At 42.7% G+C, this 22,187-nt stretch overlaps 1 protein-coding gene across 1 annotated transcript in view; it reads left to right on the forward strand.

Moving 5' to 3' along the window:
* Positions 1 to 22,187, forward strand: part of slc2a9l2 (solute carrier family 2 member 9, like 2) — a 408,559-nt gene that overhangs the window by 1,289 nt on the left and 385,083 nt on the right. Inside the window, exon 2 of the mRNA XM_059964824.1 lies at positions 4,081 to 4,172. Within this exon, the coding sequence (XP_059820807.1) occupies positions 4,101 to 4,172 (72 nt within the window). The 5' untranslated portion in view covers positions 4,081 to 4,100. The remainder of the gene's footprint in view (positions 1 to 4,080; positions 4,173 to 22,187) is intronic.

The following is a 22,187-nucleotide window of genomic DNA, read 5'->3' on the forward strand; positions in this document are numbered from 1 at the left end:
TCAGAAAGTGGAGGCGCTGCTGTGCTTCCTTGACTAGAGGGACCAGCTGAAATCATCTGTTATGTGCACTCCTAGAAGCTTGGTGCTCCTCACTCGCTCCACAGAGGAGCTGTTATGTGCGTGAGGAGTGGATATTGCTGAAGTCCATAATCATCTCTTTAGTCTTGCCTATGTTGAGACTCAAGTTGTTGTGTATGCACCATTCTACCTCCTCTTTATATGTCGTTCCCTCGTTGTTGATAAAGCCAACCACTGTTGTGTCATCAGTAAATCTGATGATTCATTTTGAGCTTTGACAAAATCAGTAATTCAGGCAGCATTTGTAGAAAGAAATGGACAGTTGACCCTTCATTTAGTCCAGATGAAGGTCTTACCTCATAATGTTGACTGTCCATTTCCCTCTACAGATGCTGTTTGATCTGCTGACTTCTTCCAGCAGCTAGTTTTATTGATGTGGTGTATATGATTTCCAGAAGGCCTTTGATAACAGGCTTTTCACCAAATTTGAAGCACAGAGCATAAAAGAGGCTGGATATAAACTGGCAGGTAAGAGATCCCCAGGGTGGAGCCATTGCATATTTTGATCAATATTAATAACTTGGTTTGGTGGTGAAAGCTGATGTTTCTTAACTTGTGGATGAGGTACATCCTAGCCGTATTATGAACTAGAAAGAGGATAATGATGAATTGGAACTGGATATAAAGAGACTGGTGGAGTGGGAAGATGAATGACAGATGAAATTTGATGAAAAGAAATGGGAGTTAATGCATTTGTTAGGATGAATGAGGGATGGAAATCCAGGATAAAGAATACTATTGTAAAAGGGATACAGGAGGTGAGGGACAAATTATTGAAAGTGGCAGGACTGGTTGAGAGAGCAATTATTAAAACAGATGTAATTTTGGGCTTTATCGATAGAGGTATAAAATATCAAGGCAAGTAGGTTGTGCTTATCCTTTATGAAACACAGGTCTGGTGTAAATTGGAATATTACATTCAATTCTGATTACCATATTATCTAACAGCATTCTTTAAGTCTTTTCTGGACTGTGTTAGAGAGGGTCCAAAGCCGATTTATGAGAATGAATCCTGGGATAAATGACTACAGTTAAAAGGATAGTACAGAGAAGTAGGGTAAGATTGGAGTTTGCTGAGGAGAAATTGATAGAAATACTGTATATGAAATAGTCATGTATACAAAATTGATAGAGGGACAATGCTGCTTTTGGTGGAGAGTTTGAGAACTAGAAGTTACAGATGTATTTTAAAAACAGGAAAAAGAACAGCATGTGGTTGCTATCTAGGGTGTTTTATTTGTAAATGCGCTGAAATCAATTTTCACTATGGCCTTCAAGAAGAATTTAGAAAAATATGAAGTTGAAAATTTGCCAAGCAGCAGAGAAGTGGCTGGGTCAGTAGAGAGATGGTTGGGCCAAGTGACATCCTTCTGTGTTGTATAATTCTATGTTCCATGAAGTCTGAGCACACATGTTCCTCCTATGCCCTATACATGCTACCTATACACTATGTCCTTTAAGGATCTTGAATGGACATGTAAGCTTCCAGTCAAAAAAACAAACAAAAAGTTTCCTTCCAGCAGAGGCGATCAAGGGGAAATTAGATAATGATATTCAAAATTGTAAATTTTATTTGATAGGAATATCGATTTCGCTTGCTTTATTGGAAGGAGGCTTGGCAATAATTTACGATGAGTGGCAAAGAATCAGAGGGGACAGCCTAAAATTGAAGGATGTCACTTTAGAACAGAGATGAGGAGGAATGGCTTTAGTCAGAGGGTGATGAATACGTGGATTTGATTGCCACAGACATCTGTGGAGGCCAAATCAATGGGCATATTTAAAATGGAGGTTGATAGGTTGTTGATTAGTAAAGGCATCAAGGTTTATGTGGAGAAGGCAGGAGAAATGGGGTTAGAGGGTTAATAGATCGGCCATGATCTATCGGCCATGGTGGAGCAAACTCGATGGGCCAAATAGCCTACGTCTGCTCCAATGTCTTACTGTGATAAATAGAGCAGTTTTGCACCATTCATTGTCAGTTCTCTGACAATAGAGGGACAAACCAGAAAATACAATTCTGTAAAAATATCTAAATACTGCTCTGGATATTTGGTCCTTTGAGTTATATACAGAGAATGCTCTGTTCATTGACGGTCATGAGGAAATTCTGTGACTGGCATTTTGTTCCCTTCATTTCCAGTTGAAACAAAAGAAAATTGAGATATTTAATTTCCAGGTTTACACAAGGAGACTTGGCTAAAGGGCTACAGTTCTTGTGTGTTCCAATTGTACTATTATAAAAGTGGCTAGTCTGATAATCTCCCTTCTCTGTTAACAAGCATGAGTGTACTCAAGAGGAGATTTTTATCACTTAGTGCATTGAGTACATGCCTTCTGGCTGAACTATGTTCAAAAGCAAGAGGTTTTCTTTCTCCAGTTCTCTCTGGATTTGCAGAATAATACTAACTTAGAACAGTCACTCTGACAAAAGATCATCCATCTGAAATGTGTTTGCTCCTCACTCTACACATAGAATCTGAGCTGTTTGGTATATTTAGAATTTTCTGTTTTCCATTTGGACTTCCTGCATGCATTTTAATTTTAATTTGTTCATTTTACAAGATGTGAGTACTGTATTGCTGAAACAAGCATCTATTGCTCAATCCTGACTGCCCTTGAGGATAATGTTGAGCCACTTTCTTCAACCACTGCTATCATTTGGTGAAGACTCCCCCACATCGTTATCAGTTTATAAGTCTGGTCATTTTAACTGTTTTATCAAGAGAATTGAATTGGCTGAAACCCGACTTCTGCAGTTTAATTGTCTACCAGCGGTAACAGCTGGATATGGCAAGATTGCAGAGCAATCAGAACATCAGTTCTGGTAACAACACACACAAAATGCTGGTGGAACACAGCAGGCCAGGCAGCATCTACAGGGCAAAGCACTGTCAATGTTTCCGGTGAGACCCTTCGTCAGGATTAATCAAAAGGAAAGATATTAAGAGATCAGTTCTGGTTTAGTCATTCTCTTTTAGATATTTGATTTAGCATGCTTGTAGTCCAGCCTCACCAAGTTGGCACTTGGGATCTCAAGGTTGACCTCCTGGCTAGATAGCAAAGCAAGAGTGAGTCATCATGTTACAGATTTTGGTGGAATGTTTTTCTGCTGCTGGTGGTTCAAAGCGGCTTAGTTTTGAGATGCCACTTCTGTTCTAAATCTATCCCGTTTATCACACTGGTAGAGACACACGACCAGGGTGGGTGACCATGAGGACTGTAAAGTGGTCAGTTCTACAAATTCTGCACAAGCCCACAATGGATTAATGAGAATAAAGTCGGGTTAGTTTGTCTCTCAAGATGAGTGCTAATGAAGGGTCTTGTCATGAAATATCGAATGGTTCTTCCTTTCCATAGATGCCTGATCTGCATTTGTGTGTGTTGTTGGTTCATATATTTTTGTGAAACAAATCTAGCAGTTACATTCTTTAGCCTATTTTTGATGTTAGCGAGACATTCTTGGTCATATTCGCTGGTATTCAGCAGGTGTTACATGGAAGTAGGTTTCCTTGCATTTAATCTGATGCTATGGGATCATGAGTCAATTTTGAGGACTCCCAGTTACTTCCTCCTGCCTATCTACTACTGAATTGCTAAGTCTTTCCTAGCAGCAATATAGGATATATTCCAGTGTTGTGATGGAGCATTTGTAGAGGCTTAATATTCATCTACCAAGCTTGAATGATTGATTCTAGTATTAGCATTCATTATTACCCTGGATGATGTGAGCTATTAAAGTGCAAGCGTGGCATTGCCCTGGAGTGCATGGTTTGACATAACAGATACAATGGACTTTGGATTTTACATGTTCAGGATGTTTATGTGTTATGTGGATATTTAATGTGGGAAAACTATATTTTTGTATTAGTCTTGAAAAAAGCTGCAAACAATAAAATATTCTGTGAAACTTGAGATTGCTTGTAAAAAAATGCATAAACATGCAGATATTTATTCTGTTTAATATTTGATATCTATTTGCACAACATTTTCCCTTTCTAGAAATACAACAGTTCAATACAATGCAGACGAGTGAGGGAAATATAAATAATTGCATTGAAGTAAGGACAGTGGATAATCGTCAAACCAAACAGGTTTGTTCAATGCTTACCTCTGAACTTTATCACTTGGTGAACTATCTTTGTACTGCTTTGAAATGTAAGCCCATGGTTTTTGCTTATGTCTGAATTGTGGATTTATCCACCAACATTTTTTGATTTGGGGGCAATAATTCAGCTGAGTCACTGATAACTGATGAATGAAGTACATTTATTTATGATTTCTGCTTTTGTAACTATTATCTCCCTCTGATGTTAATCTATGGTAATGTTAACTTGTGTTTGCAATGTATAGCACTGCTGCAGCAGAAATCCAATTTTCAGGGCATTTATACTCCGGCAGTGACAGCAATAAATTCAAACTTGAACTTGAATACTTGTTCTATATCGAGCATGTCATAGTCTTAATGACCCATTATGTCCTCTTTTTCTGTTTTTTTAATTAGTTTTTTAATACATTTTCTACGTAACTACAGATAAAAAAACCCAGATCAAAATGAAGAACATTGATACAGTGCAAAAATATACAATAATAATATGATACAAAGAAAGCTAATTGAGAAAGCACCCAAATTGAAGACATGTAAAATTAGTATCCTCCCCAAGCCCCACAACAAAAAAAAACTCCAGACCAACCACAACACAATATAGAGAATATAAATCAGGACAATCAAACCCCCAAAACTGTAAATACACTTAGCAACAGAAGATATTAATGCCTACTACCAAAAAAAAAGAGCTGAAAGCAAGGGACCGAAAAAAAACCTTAGTTAAGGGGAAGGTTATGAAAGTACTCAATAAAAGGTCCCCAGACCTTATGGAACTTTAAGTCCGAATTAAGAACTGAATAATTAATTTTTTCAAGGTCTAAGCAGGCCATAATATCGTTAAGCCATTGAGCATGCGTGGGCGGGGCAACATCTCTCCATCTAAGGAGGATTAAATGTCTAGCCAGGAGAGAGGCAAAAGATAATATTTGACACTTAGTCGAACCTTTTTCTGTTTTTTATAGATGAAAGCATTCATCATCTAAGTGTTTTGCCCTTAATCCAACCTTCTAATGGAGAACTGACCTATAGATATTTTAAAAAGTTCTTTACATTTAACAACAGTTTTATCTGTCCAAGAAAACAATAGTCCTTAACTTAGCTTTTTTAAAATCCCTATATTCCTTTGGTTATGTACTATATTTAGACTTCACCTAACTAACTTTTACTTAATCCTAATGAAGGGTCATGGCCTAAAATGTTGATCAAATTCTTTTCCATTGATGCCTGCTGAGTTTCTCCAGAATTTTGTGTGTATTGCTTTTCCATTTCTTCCTTAACGAAACATGCTGACTCGCCCTAATTATCCTGATGCCTTGTACTTCCAGCTCCAAAGTCCAATTGGTTGATGCACATTGTAAACAGTGTACCTTGCCCCAGTTTCTGTGAAAAATGACTTATCACTGTAGTCGTGATGAATTACTCTCTGAATCACTGCTCAGTTATTTCTGCAAAGTATTTATTGATCACGGTGTGCCGATGGACGTGATCAGATCACTGTGGGTTACCGGTGCAACAAATGATTTGCCATGAGGTGAACAAAATCAATGCACCCCAAAACAGAATTTCCATCGGCAGTAATAAGAAACAACATTTTTTCCAGGAAAATTGCAGATAGTGTCCCACAAAATCTTCATTTGGACTTCAACTATTCACTGTATTTATTAAGTGAATACATGAAACAATAAAAAGTCAAAAATCCAGATGTGCTGACAATGATGAGCAGAATAAGTAATCAATGTAGATGAGAATAGAAAATTACAGTCTAATGAATAAAGCATACATTCACATCTTTACCAAATGACATCAACCCCATTTAAAGTAATTTATTCTGAATGAAAAGAACAGATCTGTGTTAAATGGAGAAAGGACAGGAATAGTGGGGAACCAAAGAAAATTTAGGGTTTATGTGTGATGCACCATCAATAACTCTCTGAGACGTGAGGCGAGATATCAGCTTTAATTGACTGGAAGAAAGAACAAGCAGCAATTGACCATCATACTACATCCTGGAGACTGAGGGCGGGGCTCAGGGTCCAATCACCTTTATACCGAGGTCTGTGGGAGGAGCCACAGGAGCAGTCAGTGGGAGTGGGGGGGGCGTGTCCAGACAGGTATATGTAGTTCACCACAATGTGTACAGATTATGAAATCAAAAGCACTATTAACATGCCAGTCTTTAATTGGAAAGTGAAAATATTCAGGGTGAATTTTCTTTGTTTTACCCATGCAGATTCGTGGTTAAAGTAAAATTATACAACTCAAAGCACTTGACTTAGAAAAGATGTTTGCCTCAGAAGATATGGTACATAGATCCACCAGAATTTCTTTAGTTCTGAGGGCTGGATTATAAAGATGAGTTGGTTCTTTAGAAGTTTGATTGGAAACAAGAGTTATTGAGAGAAACATTTTACTACTCTGTGCACTAGTGAGTACAAAGAACTATAACAACAAAATTTGAGCTAGGAAATTGAGGAGAGAAATAGGGAGGTTTTTTTTACATCTTCAGGTATTAGTTCCTTTAATATTAATTTTCTTCAGAATTAAAGTGATATTACCTCAACTGTCACTCCATGTTTTTTTTCTTGCCCTTGACGCACTCTATTTGAATCTAAGGTTATGAACTATTTTCCTTTTTCGTAATTTAATTGACTTAATGTCTCTTCTTCTGATACCTTTCTCATCCTTTAATTTTCCTTTTTTGTTACTTTAATCAAAATCACCATCAGTAACAATAATTCACAAATGGTCATGAAATTTGTTTTGTTACAGCATTACAATGCAGGGATAAGAAATTTCTCTTAGTTGCATTAAAAACAATACAAATAAGGAATAATGAGATAGTTCATTAATTCATGGACTGTTCAGAAATCTGATGGCAGAGGAACATTGCATGTGGGTCTTCAGGCTCCTGTGCCTCTTCCCTGATGGTAGTAATGAGAAGTTGGCATGTACTGGATGGTGAGGGCCCTTCATGACAGATGCCACCTTTTTGGGGCACCACATTTTCCTCAGTGTGTCTGTGATGGAGCAGGGTGAGTCTACAAACATCTGAAGCCTTTTATGGTCCTGAACATTGGTGCCTCCTTACCAGAGAGTGATGCAATAGAGTGCTCTCCATGATGTATCTGAAGGAATTTGCTCGTCTTTGGTGACATGACAAATCTCCTCAAATTCCTAATGAAGTATAGCCACAGGCTTGCCTTTATCGTGATTGCACCAATATGTTGGGCTCAGGATAGATCCTCTGAAATGTGGATGCCCAGGAACTTGAAATTGCTCACTCTGTCCACCTCTGACCCTTCAATGACCCTCCAGTTGTTTTCATTAGCTTTTCTCACTACATCGGGTCAGGCCACAATGGAGTATTGTATACAGTTCTGGTTGCCATGTTATGGGAAGGATGTGGCAGTATTAAAGACAGTGCAAAAGAGATGGACCAGGATTTTGTCTGGATTAGAGGGTTTTACTTCTAAGGAAAGATGGGATAGGTTGGCTTTATTCTCACTAGAATGTAGGAAGCTGAGCAGTGACTTTGTAGAGGTTTTTAAATTATGGAGGGCATGGAAAGGGCTGTCTTTTTCCAAGGAGATCCCAGAACTAGAAGACATACTTTGAAAGTGAGAGGAAAGAGATTTTGAAGAGATCTGAGGGACAATTTTTTTCCACATAGAGGGTGGTGGTCATATGGAACAAGGTGCCAGAAGAAGTGGCAGTGACAGATAGGATTACACAATCTAAATGGCATTTGGACAGCTCCTTGATAAGACAGGATAGAGGCCCAATACAACCAAATGGAATGTTGGCCTTTGTTACAAGGGGAATTGAGTACAAGAGCAAGGATGTCCTTTTGCATTTGTACAGGGCCCTGGTGAGACCACATCTGGAATATTGTGTACAGTTTTGGTCTCCAGGTTTAAGGAAGGACATTCTGGCAATTGAGGAAGTGCAGCGTAGATTCACTAGGTTGATTCCTGGGATGGCAGGGCTGTCTTACGCAGAGAGATTGGAGAGATTGGGATTGTACACGCTGGAATTGAGGAGATTGAGAGGGGATCTGATTGAAACGTTTAAGATAATTAAAGGATTTGATAGGATTGAGGCAGGAAATATGTTCCAGATGTTGGGAGAGTCCAGTACCAGAGGGCATGGATTGAGAATAAGAGGTCAGTTATTTAAAACAGAGTTGAGGAAGAGCTTCTTCTCCCAGAGAGTTGTGGAGGTGTGGAATGCACTGCCTCAGAAGACGGTGGAGGCCAATTCTCTGGATGCTTTCAAGAAGGAGCTAGATAGATATCTGATGGATAGGGGAATCAAGGGATATGGGGACAAGGCAGGGACTGGGTATTGATAGTGAATGATCAGCCATGATCTCAGAATGGCGGTGCAGACTCGAGGGGCCGAATGGTCTACTTCTGCACCTATTGTCTATAAATGGATTACTGCAAAAGAGCCAGGGACTGGTGAACATCAGAAGATCTCACAAGTAAGTCCACCAGTCTCTCCACACTTCAAGCCTGAAAGAGAAATGATATCCATCCTGCAGAACAGGGGATTAACGAGCCACCTCAATAAAGGGATGGCTTCACTATTGGCAAACAGAGTTGACGAAAGGGCCTGCTTCAGTGATGGACAGCTCGAGGGCTTTATCCTTTATTCTTTTGTTCTTTTTATAACCATATAACAATTACAGAAAGGAAATAGGCCATCTCGGCCCTTCTAGTCTGTGCCGAACACTTACTCTCACCTAGTCCCACCAACCTGCACTCAGCCCATAACCCTCCATTCCTTTCCTGTCCATATACCTATCCAATTTTACTTTAAATGACAATATCGAACCTGCCTCGACCACTTCTACTGGAAGCTCATTCCACACAGCTACCATTCTCTGAGTAAAGAAATTCCCCCTCATGTTACCCCTAAACTTTTGCCCCCTAACTCTAAACTTATGTCCTCTTGTTTGAACCTCCCCTACTCTCAATGGAAAAAGCCTATCCTCATCAACTCTATCTATCCCCTTCATAATTTTAAATACCTCTATCAAGTCCACACTCAACCTTCTACTCTCCAAAGAATAAAGACCTAACTTGTTCAACGTTTCTTTGTAACTTAGGTGCTGAAAGCCAGGTAACTTTCTAGTAAATCTTCTCTGTACTCTCTCTATTTTGTTGACATCTTTCCTATAATTTGGTGACCAGAACTGTACACAATACTCCAAATTCGGCCTTACCAATGCCTTGTACAATTTTAACATTACATCCCAACTCTTATACTCAATGCTCTGATTTATAAAGGACAGCATACCAAAAGCTTTCTTCACCCCCCTTTCCACATGAGATTCCACCTTCAGGAAACTATACACCATTATTCCTAGATCACTCTGTTCTACTGCATTCTTCAATGCCCTGCCATTTACCATGTATGTCCTATTTGGATTATCCCTACCAAAATGTAGCACCTCACACTTATCAGCATTAAACTCTATCTGCCCTCATTCAGCCCATTCTTCTAACTGGCCTAAATCTCTCTGCAAGCTTTGAAAACCTACTTCATTATCCACAACGCCACCTATCTTAGTATCATCTGCATACTTACTAATCCAATTTACCATCCCATCATCCAGATCATTAATGTATATGACAAACAACATTGGACCCAGTACAGATCCCTGAGGCACACCACTGGTCACCAGCCTCCAACCTGACAAACAGTTATCCACCACTACTCTCTGGCAGCTCCCATCCAGCCAGAAGTAATAATCCATATTACTACTTCAATATTAACATCTAACGATTGAACCTTCCATGCAGAACCTTGTCAAAGGCCTTACTGAAGTCCATATAGATAGCATCCACTGCTGTACCCTCGTCAACTTTCCTAGTAACCTCTTCAAAAAATTATATCTGTTACTTTTTCACAGTTTTGTTTATATTATTTGAGTAATCAGTTTAATAATTTTAATTGTTTTCTAATACTTTAAAAAAATATTCCCTTAAGTTTTTCACACACTTGTTGTCGTGATGTCCTTTATTGAAATGGTTCATTTAAACGCCTGTTCCGCAGGATGCATATCATTTCTCTTTCAAGCTTAAAATGTGGTGAGACTGGTGGACTTGTGTGATCTTCTGATGTTCACCAGTCCCTGGCCCTTTTGTTCCCAGACCACAGCAGTGAAGGATATGCTGGCATTTGTGTTGGAGTATGATTCATGGTCCACTGAGATGTTTCAGTGCACCTTGTTGGCTGAATCGTAAGTGACATCAGACTGCGTGAGACCTCTGGAATGGAATGGCATCTCTGGCTCAGTTTGGGAGATGAGTAGGAGATTGGGTTGGGAGCCAAATAGAAAATTCATCTAATTGTCACTCTTTATAGGTCTGATAAAAAATCAGCACAATCCAATGTCCATTCACTCAGAATCTGTGCATGACAGTTAATAAACAGTCTCCACTGGTCTTTATAGGCATACAGCAAGGATTTAGGCCCTCTGATCTCAGAGCAAACATCAAGCTCCCATTTATATTAATCCCAATTTTATTCCCCCTCTATTCTCTTCAGCTCCATCCTGATTCTACCATTCATCTCCACACAGAGAGGGTGGGATTCAATTTACCAACATGCTTGTCTTTGGGATGTGGTAGGAAACAGGAGCACCTGAAGGAAACCCACACAGTCAATTGACAATAGACAAATAGTGCAGAAGTAGACCATTCGGCCCTTCACACCTGCACCGCCATTCTGAGATCATTGCTGATCATCTACTATCAATACCTGGTTCCTGCCTTGTCCCCATACCCCTTGATTCCCCTATCCATAAGATACCTATCTAGCTCTTTCTTGAAAGCATCCAGAGAATTGGCCTCCACTGCCTTCTGAGGCAGTGCATTCCACGTCTCCACAACTCTCTGGGAGAAGAAGTTTTTCCTTAACTACGTCCTAAATGACCTACCCCTTATTCTTAAACCATGCCCTCTGGACTCTCTGAGCATCTGGAACATACTTCCTGCCTTTATCTTGTCCACTCCCTTAATAATCTTATGTTGCAATCAGATCCCCTCTCAACCTCCTTAATTCCAGCGTGTACAAGCCCAGTCTCTCTAACCTCTCTGCATAAGACAGTCCGGACATCCCAGGAATTAACCTTGTGAATCTACGCTGCACTTCCTCTACAGCTAGGATGTCCTTCCTTAACCCTGGAGACCAAAACTGTACACAATACTCACCAGGGCCCTGTACAAATGCAAAAGGATTTTCTTGCTCTTGTACTCAATTCCCTTTGTAATAAAGGCCAACATTCCATTAGCCTTCTTCACTGCCTGCAGCACTTGCTCATTCACCTTCAGTGACTGATGAACAAGGACTCCTAGATCTCTTTGTATTTCTCCCTTACCTAACTCTACACCATTCAGAGAATAATCTGCCTTCCTGTTCTTGCTCCCAAAGTGGATAACCTCACACTTATTCACATTAAACGTCATCTGCCATGTATCTGCCCACTCACCCAGCCTATCCAAGTCACCCTGAATTCTCCTAACATCCTCATCATATGTCACACTGCCACCCAGCTTAGAATCATCAGCAAACTTGCTGATGTTATTCTCAATGCCTTCATCTAAATTGTTGATGTAAATCATAAACAGCTGTGGTCCCAATACCGAGCCCTGTGGCACCCCATTAGTCACCACCTGCCATTCCGAGAAACACCCATTCACCGCTACCCTTTGCTTTCTATCTGCCAATCAGTTTTCTATCCATATCAATATCTTCCCCCAATGCCATGAGCTCTGATTTTACCCAGCAATCTCCTATGTGGGACCTTATCAAATGCCTTCTGAAAATCGAGGTACACTACATCCACTGGATCTCCCTTGTCTAACTTCCTGGTTACATCCTCGAAAAACTCCAATAAATTAGTCAAGCATGATTTGCCCTTGGTAAATCCATGCTGGCTTGGCCCAATCCTGTCACTGTTATCTTGATATGCCACAATTTCATCTTTAATAATGGACTCTAGCATCTTCCCCACTACTGATGTTAGGCTAACAGGGCAATAGTTCTCTGTTTTCTCCTCCCTTCTTTCTTAAAAAGTGGGATAACATTAGCCATTCTCCAATCCTCAGGAACTGATCCTGAATATAAGGAACATTGGAAAATGATTACCAATGCATCCGCAATTTCCAGGGCCACCTCCTTTAGTACCCTAGGATGCAGACCATCTGGACCTGGGGACTTGTTAGCCTTCAGTCCCATTAGTCTACTCATCACTGTTTCCTTCCTAATGTCAATCTGTTTCAGTTCCTCTGTTACCCTATGTCCTTGGCCCATCAATACATCTGGGAGATTGCTTGTGTCTTCCCTAGTGAAGACAGATCTAAAGTACTTATTAAATTCTTCTGCCATTTCTCTGTTTCCCATAACAATTTCACCCAATTCATTCTTCAAGGGCCCAACATTGTTCTTAACTATCTTCTTTCTCTTCACATACCAAAAAAAAAAAAAAAAGCTTTTGCTACCCTCCTTTATATTCCTGGCTAGCTTGCGTTCATACCTCATTTTTTCTCCCCGTATTGCCTTTTTAGTTAAGTTCTGTTGTTCCTTAAAATTTTCCCAATTATCTGTCTTCCCACTCACCTTAGCTCTGTAATACTTTTTTTTTAATGCTATGCAATCTCTGACTTCCTTTGTCAACCACTGTGGCCCCTTTCCCCCCTTTGAATCCTTCCTTCTCTGAGGGATGAACTGATTTTGCACCTTGTGCATTATTCCCAAGAATACCTGCCATTGCTGTTCCACTGTCTTTTCTGCTAGGATATCAGTCCATTTAACTTTGGCCAGCTCCTCCCTCATGGCTTCATAGTCTCCTTTGTTCAACTGCAACACTGACACCTCCGATCTGCCCTTACCCCCCTCAAATTGCAGATAAAAACTTATCATATTATGGTCACTACCTCCTAATGGCTCCTTTACTGCGAGATCGCTTATCAAATCCTGTTCATTACAGAACACTAAATCCAGAACAGCCTTGTCCCTGGTCGGCTCTTGTACAAGCTGTTCCAAGAATTCATCCCGTAGGCACTCTACAAACTCCCTATCCTGGGGTCCAGCACCAACCTGATTCTCCCAGTTCACCTGCATGTTGAAATCACCCATAACTACTGCTGAATCTCCTCTACTTTCAATGGAAAAAGCCTATCCACATCAACTCTATCTATCCCCCTTATAATTTTAAATACCTCTATCAAGTCCCCCCTCAACCTTCTATGCTCCAAAGAATAAAGACCTAACTTGTTCAAGCTTTCTCTGTAACTTAGGTGCTGAAACCCAGGTAACATTCTAGTAAATCTAGTTAAGAATATGTTTTACAGTATTTCAACTGTTGAGTATTTTATTTTAGCATCTTTTCTGCAAAAAGCGGTGTGTTATGTTCTTTTTAAAAATAATTTTCTTAACAAGATTTACAGAGTGCAACTCATAGATACATCTCAACATAACTTGTGTACATTCATATATTGTGATAAAATTGATCAGAATGTTATTGCATAAAGGTATACCAATCTATAATCAAAAATTTAAAGATAGATCATAGATCATTAAAATTTTTTTTACATAAAAAAAAGTCAACCCCCTACCAACTACCAAAGAAAAAAAGCTGATGGATGATAATGGATAATTAGAAAAGAAAACCTATTCGCTTAAGAAGAGAAGATAAAAATATACATAAAAGTCTGTGCACTGTTAAACTTTATAAATTGGAAAAGTAATTTAGGAAAGGTCCCCAGATACCATAAAAAGATTGTTTTGAATTTAAGACTGAGCAGCGGATCTTTTCTAAATTTAAATAAGACATATCACGTAGCCATTGAAGATGTGTAGGAGGGGTAGACTCCTTCCATTTAAGCAAGATTGTTCTCCTTGCTAAAAGAGAGGTAAAAACTAAAACCTGTAGGTTAGAAGTATTTAAAGTTATATCTTCATCTGCAATAATACCAAACAAGGCAGTAAGGGGATTTGGGTCAAGTTGGACCCTAAAAAGTTGTGAGAAGGTATGGAATATTTCCCACCAAAACTTTTCAATTTTAGGGCAAAACCAAAACATATGAATTAAAGAGGCATCAGCAGAGTTGCATTTATTACAAAGTGGAGAAACATTTGGATAAAAACTGGACAACTTGTGTTTAGAAATGTAAGCTCTATGAACCACTTTAAATTGTAGGAGAGAATGACGAGCACAGAAAGATGCTCTTTTACAGTTAATTCTGTAAAAAATTCCTCTATTGTCTCTCTTCTTGGATCATATTCTTCTTTTTCAGCAAATAAAATAAAGATAACATAATTGTTAAACAAACTTTAAAGGATTTGGTCTCAATTTAGGAAATCTTTTGGTTTAGTGAATTTTTCATTATCATCTCCCATTCTCCTTAATTTTTTTTTTATCCCTTCCATGACTGATAAAGTCTTTAAAGATTGGGATGAACTAGGTATTAAGTGTTTTTGGGACCTGTTTATCTCAGGATCTCTTGCTTCATTTGACCAATTGTCAACTAAATTTGCACTCCCAAAAACACATTTTTACAGATACCTTCAAATTAGAGATTTCTTACGTTTCCAATTAACTACTTTTCCTATAGGTCCTGATAAAAATTTACTGGACGATCTTTTAAATTTAAAACCCTTTGTTAATGGTTCTATTACTGGTATCTATAACTTGTTGATTGAATCTAGACAAGACTTTTTAGATCAAATAAAAAAAGCTTGGGAGGATGACCTAAATTGTCAGATTTCTGATGATAGATGGAATAAAATTCTTAAACAGGTTAATAAATCATCTTTCTGTGTTATGTTAGTTGAGCTTCATAGACTAGTGCTATGGCTTCTGCTGAGATAGGGAGCTTTTGCTCAGCTGAGGAATGTTGTGACAGTCAATCGAGTTTGCCTTGGTAACATTCTGTCCAGTGGGACATTCAAGAGAGATAGGTAGGATTAGATTTCTGAGGGACAGTGGTCTGGGTCTGGGATCTCTGTTGGTAAGGGGTGTGGATGGAGCACAAGGGATGATGCAGAATCCCACCCAGAGGAGATACCCCATTGTAAGGAGTACTTTATGCAGACGAATGGTTTTAAGGAGGAAATGCTAATACTTTTGAGTTAGCCAGTTTATTTGTAACATTCTTCGAGGGAAGTTTGAACTGTGGCTGGTGATGTGGGTCCAGCAGTGTAAGTAAATTGATACAGCCAATACTCCTGAAATGGGCTCCGATGTTTATCTGCACATTTAGACTGGTTTAACAGTAATGGGCCCTGTGTTGATTATTAAAGGTGGCCTTCTCACCGTGACCCACATTATGCTCGGTCACTCAGCTGTTAGACTGTTAGCTAATAAGCCTGGTTTATTAGGAGCCATGGTGGTTACACCACTTTCAAGGAGCTATGAACTTGCACCCCAAGATCTCTCTGCTCAGCAACACTGTTCAGGATCTTGTCCTTAACAGAGTGCTGTCTCCTTGCATTTTCCCTACCAAGGTGCTACACCTCACATTTATCTGGGTTAAGCTCCATCTGCCACTTCTCAGCCTCTATCTACAATTTTTTTATATCATGCTGTATACTTTGCCAGTCTTCTACTCTATCTGCAACTCCACCAGTCTTGCTATCATGCACAAATTTACTAACCCACCCATCTACATTTTCATCCAGGTCATCTATATACATCACAAACTGCAGATGTCCCAGTACCTGTGGAACACCACTAATCCCAAACCTCCAGCTTGAAAAAGTCCCTTCAGGGGCACAAATTGCTTGGTTGTAGTAGAGGCAGCTACAAAGTACACAAGTCTACTATGTGCAAGCCAGAGGGGCACAATTACAAGATGGAATGCAAGAGGACAATGAATCATAAATTGCCCTGTTTCTCCTTAGAAGAGGAAACACCTGAAAAATTTACAAAAGAGGACATTCATCTTGATGTATTCTCCCTAATGTAAATTGAAAGTATCCCTATTACGACAGAGATGATCGAAAGGCAAAACAAAAGAAAGTCTCTACACTTCCTCAGGACTACGTGGCTACATAAAATGGCTCAATAGTGCAGCAGAGATTCTAATTACCCCAGTTTTAGAAGTGCCAGAATGAACTTGTCCTTGACAAGGGTTGTCTTATGTGGTGTTTGAGAACTGTTGTACCATCCAAGCTAAGAGCTACAGGTTGGTCATCTAGGTGTGGTCACAATGAAAGCATTGGTTCAAAGATTTGTCTGGTGGCCGGTGATAGACCAGTAGATTGAGTAGCTTGCTATGCCCTGTTGGGGATGCCAACATATCCAGAAAATGCCAGGCCACACCTTTTCATCCCTGGCGATGGTCTGCATTGCACTGGCAGAGGATTCATTTGGATTTTGCCCATCTAGTCATGGGCACAAGTTGCTTGGTTGTAGCGGATGCAGCTAGAAAGTGGCCAGAAATGTTCCCAATAGCCTCCACTACAACCTCTGTCGCTCACTATTAATGTGTTGAGAAGCCCCTTCTCAGGGACTGGTGTTCCAGACACTTGATCAGTGACAATAGGCCACAGTTTGTGGTGGAACAGTTTCACTCATTCCTGAAAATGAATGGGATAAGACATTTTACATCTGCACTGTACCACCCAGCTCCAAATGTCTTGGTGGAAAGTTTGTCCGGAGTCTGAAGAACACACTGAGAAATGTCAGCAGAACACACCACACCGACACTGAATCAGGAACTTGCCAATTTCCTCCTTGCATATCGCAATGCCCCACACTCCACAACCTACAACTGACCAGCCATGCTGTTCCGGGCTCGTCCCTTGCACTCACACCTGGATTTCTTCAAATCCAATCTCAGAAAGAGTTTACAGGATCAACAGGGGAGTCAAATTGAGGATTTCTCAAACAAGGAGGTGTGCTATTTCACTCCTGAACAAGCAGTCCTAGCGAGGGGCTGCATAGATGATAAAAAGTGGATACTTGGAAAGATTAAGGTTAGAACTGGACCACTCTCCTACACAGTGCAGATTGCATCTGCTGTCATCTAGAGATGATACATTGATCAGTTGAGGAGAGCAGAGCCATTTGTTAAAGAAAAAAACAATTGTCCTGAGCTGTCGGAACTATTTCCTGCAGTTTCAGTGTCAACTCCTACTACCACCACAGAGGATTTTCACAGCCACAAGTCTCATCTGCCAGGCAGACTGCCCCTACCTTGTCAGGAAAGACATTATCCCACTCGAGTAAAAAGTCCTCCTCAGCGGTTAAATCTTTCGGTATGAATGGAACAAGATAAAATTTACTATGCTGTGGATATCTACGTAGTAGTTGTACTATAGAGTCATAGAGAAATACAGCACAGAAACAGGCCTTTTGGCCCATCTAGTCCTTGCCAGAACCAGATAAACTGCCTAGTCCCATAGCCCTCCATATTCCTACCATCCATATGCCTATCCAAATTTGTTTTAAGTGTTGAAATCAAGCTTGCAGTCAATAACCTGTGAAGAACTTTCCCCTCATGTTCCCCTTAAACTTTTCACCTTTCACCCTTAACCTATGACCTTTAGTTGTATTTCCACCCAACCTCAGTCAGAAAAGCCTGTTCACATTCTCTCTCTCCCTCTCTCATGTGAGTGCCTCAGTGAAAAAGAGGGGGTGGTGAACTACATAGACAGGTAACCCCAGCTCCTGTTTGTTTTCTCTCAATTAGTTCCTGGAGTTACAAACAATTACACCAGTGACGGATGCAAAATGCTCCTTGAAGTGATTAGAATTACAGCATCTAAGGGAGATTTGGACAAATACATGGATAGGAAAGGTTTAGTGAAATATGTGGGCAAATGGGACCAGCTCAGGATTGCCTCGTTAGCATAGATGATTTGGGCCAAATGGTCTGTTTCCCTGTATGATTCAGAAATCAATAATACCTGCTTGCTTATTCCATCAAGAAGGAACTCTTAAAAAGTGCAGTTTGAGTAATGATTTGGGAGGGAACTGAGCAGCTGGTGTGCCAGTACCCAAACAATGTGAATACTGCGATGGCTAGGTAGGTCTGCAGTCCTTGCACCTTGATGCACCATCAATAACTCTCTGAGATGTGAGGCGAGATATCGGCTTTTATTGACTGGAAGAAAGAACAAGCAGCAATTGACCACCATGCTACATCCTGGAGACTAAGAGGCAGGGCTCAGGCCCCAATCGCCTTTATACTGGAGTCTGTGGGAGGAGCCACAGGAGCAGTCAGCGGGGGGGGGGGGGGGGGTGTCCAGACAGGTATATGTAGTTCACCACATTCACCCTCCCTTTGTTTTAAAAGAGAGTCCCCATGGGGCGAAGTTTCTGACAAGTATATTTACAGGTTAAGTCTATCAGGTGGTTGAATCTGTCGCTGTGATCTACGTAGCACCGGCTGTGATTGCACCGGAGATGGTGGTTGTGCTGGTTCCGGCCTGACATGAGGTGTCAGCCCGCTAGGTGTCAGTGATCCCTCATGCATGTGCGAGGCGCCTGGTATATGCGTGTGCGAAATGCCCAGTATAGGAGTGTCGTGAGGAGTCTGTGTAGGGCTCGGTGTGCGCGGTGTCACCTCGGGTACAGGGTTCATAGTTACAGTGGAGTGTTTGGGGTAGTGGTCTGCTGCTCCTGCAGGCGCCAGGTCGTGGACGGAGACCGTGTCCTCCCGCCCATCAGGTAAGACCACATAGGCATACTGGGGGTTCGCATGTAGTAGGTGAACCCTCTCGACCAGCGGGGAGTATTTATTACTCCTCACATGTTTCCGGAGCAGCACTGGCCCTGGGGACATCAGCCAAGCTGGTAGGGTGGTCCCAGAGGCAGACTTCCTGGGAAAAGAGAATAGGTGCTCATGAGGGGTGGCATTGGTGGACGTACATAACAGAGAGCGGATAGAGTGGAGTGCCTCGGGGAGGACCTCCTGCCAGCGAGAGACCGGCAACCCTTTCAACTTAAGGGCTAAAAGTGTGGCCTTCCACACTGTGGCATTCTCCCTCCCCACCTGTCCATTTCCCCGGGGATTATAACTCGTGGTCCTACTAGTAACAATGCCCCTAGTCAGCAGGTACTGGCGCAGCTCGTCACTCATAAAGGAGGACCCTCTATCACTGTGGTTATGGCAGGGATATCCGAACAGAGTGAAGAGCTGGCGTAGGGCTTTTATGACGGACGTGGCAGTGGTGTCGGGGCAGGGAATGGCAAAGGGGAACCGCGAGTACTCGTCGATAATGTTGAGAAAGTAGACATTGCGGTTGGTGGAGGGAAGGGGGCCCTTAAAGTCAACACTCAGTCGCTCAAAGGGGCGGGTGGCCTTGATAAGTTGCGCCTTTTCAGGATGGTAGAAGTGCGGTTTGCACTCAGCGCAGACTTGGCAGTCCCTGGTCATCGTCCTGATGTCCTCAAGGGAGTAAGGCAGGTTCCGGGCTTTCACGAAATGGTAAAATCGGGTGACCCCCGGGTGGCAAAGATGTGCATGGAGGGCGTATAGCTGGTCGAGCTGTGCACTGGCACACGCTTCCCGGGATAGGGCATCAGGGGGTTCATTGAGCCTTCCAGGCCGGTACAGGATATCATAGTTGTAGGTGGAGAGTTCTATTCTCCACTGCAAAATTTTATCATTTTTGATTTTGCCCCGCTGTTGGTTGCTGAACATGAATGCAACTGAGCGCTGGTCGGTCAGCAAGGTGAACCTTTTGCCGGCGAGATAGTGCCTCCAGTGCCTAATAGCTTCCACGATGGCCTGGGCTTCTTTCTCCACCACAGAGTGCCGAATTTCAGAGCCTTGAAGGGTATGAGAAAAGAATGCTACTGGCCTGTCTGCCTGATTGAGGGTAGCAGCCAGCGTGAAATCGGAGGCGTCACTCTCTACTCGGAAAGGAATGGTCTCGTCCACCGCATGTATCGTTGCTTTGGCAATGTCCCCTTTAATGCGGCTGAAGGCCGGGCGGGCCTCGGCAGAGAGGGGAAATGTGGTAGACTTGACCAGGGGGCGGGCCTTGTCTGCGTAATGAGGGACCCATTGGGCGTAATAGGAAAAGAAGCCCTGGCCCCGTCTGAGGGCTCTGAGGGTGGTGGGAAGAGGAAGTTCTAACAGGGGGCGCATACGGTCGGGATCAGGGCCAATGACCCCGTTCTCCACAACATACACAAAGATAGCAAGGCGGGTGGTTCCTAACACACACTTGTCCCTGTTATAAGTAAGGTTCAGGGCTTTGGCCACTTGGAAAAATCCTTGGAGGTTGGCGTTGTGATCCCACCAGTCGTGACCACAGATGGTGATGTTATCCAGATAGGGAAATGTGGCCTTCAGTTGGCACTGGTCCACCATCCGGTCCATTTCCCTCTGGAAGACAGAGACACCATTAGTGAAACACCGAAGGGGACGCGCAGGAAGTGATAGAGCCAGCCACCCGCCTCGAAAGCGGTGTAGGGGCGGTCCTCCAGGCAGATGGGGAGCTGGTGATAAGCGGATTTCAGATCTATTGTCAAGTACAACTTGTACTGAGCTATCTGGTTGACCATATCCACGATGCGGGGTAGGGGGTACACGTCGAGCTGCGTGAACCTATTGATGGTCTAGCTATAGTCCACGACCATCCTATTTTTTCTGCCCGATCCGAACAACAACCACCTGGGCCCTCCAAGGACTTGTGCTTGGCTCAATGATCCCCTCCCTGAGCAGCCGCTGCACCTCTGACTGAATGAAGGCCCTGTCCCCTGCCCTGTACCTCCTGCTTTTAGTTGCCACAGGTTTACAGTCGGGGGTTAGGTTGGCGAACAGCGGTGGGGGAGAGATCTTGAGGGTGGAGAGGCTGCAAGTGGTGTCAGTAGCGCAGCTGTCGGCATGGTGCTGGGTGGGATGTGTGGTTCGGTGTGTGTGTGTGTGTGGTCAGTAGCGGGGTAGATGACGAAGTCCCACAAAACTGAGGATTCCTGACAGTGAGTGGTGGGAGGGGCCCGTCATATGCCATAGTCACACTTTAGAGGTGGCTCTGGAAGCCCAGCCCCAATAGCACAGGCGCGCACAGTTGAGGCATGACCAGTAGCGCAAAGTTCTGATATTCTGTGCCCTGCACCACCAATGTCGCTACACAAATCCCCCGGATGTCTGTGGAATGCGACCCAGAAGCCATGGTGACTCTCTGGCTTACCGGCCGTGTCACGAGTCCGCAGTGTTGCACCGTGTTGGGGTCAATAAAACTTTGAGTGCTGCCCGTGTCAAACAGGCAGCTAGTCCTGTGCCCCTCCACCAGGATGTCCATCATTGACCTTGCAAGCTGGTGTGGGGCACTTTGGTTGAGGGTTATGGAGGGCAGAGTTGAACTGCCGTCTTGGTGCCCAGTAAGCACCCGTGGGTCGGGGGCGGGGCGAGTTGGCACCGACAAAGATGGCCACCCCCATCTGGGCAGGCAAGATGGCGGCCCCCATGTCTCGCACGAGGTGGGCAGGCAAGATGGCGGCCCCCAAGCCTCACACGCAACACTGCCCAACCCTGCTTGTGGTTCAGACTTACAGACCTTGGCGAAATGGCCCCTCTTCCCATAGCTGGAGCAGGTCGCTTCTCGGGCCGGGCAGCGTTTTTGGGGGTGCTTTTCGAATCCGCAGAAGTAACACTGCACGAACTTGCGACTGGCAGCAGTTGTGGTTGGGTTCGGGGAGTTCGTGGACTCGCGACTGGCAGCAGCAGTGGCAAATTTGCTCGCGGGAACCAGTGGCGGCGGGGTCTGAGGTGTCCATGGGGCCGGTGGGGGATCACACGGCTGGACAGCGTCAGCGTTGTGCAGAACAGCCTTTTACATGTTGGCCGTCTCAATCACTGAGCGTAGGGTAAGATCGGCATTTTCCAGCAGCTGCTAGCGCACGTACACTGACCTGATCCCCGTAACGAAGGCGTCTCGTACTAGCAGCTCCGCATGTTGTTCCGCCATCAGTCCTTTGCAGTTGCAAGTCCACACGAGTGTCTGTAGGGCTCAGAGAAACTCAGCACTCGAC

This window comes from Hypanus sabinus, chromosome 3 (genome assembly GCF_030144855.1).
Source record: "Hypanus sabinus isolate sHypSab1 chromosome 3, sHypSab1.hap1, whole genome shotgun sequence".
Lineage (NCBI taxonomy): Eukaryota > Metazoa > Chordata > Chondrichthyes > Myliobatiformes > Dasyatidae > Hypanus > Hypanus sabinus.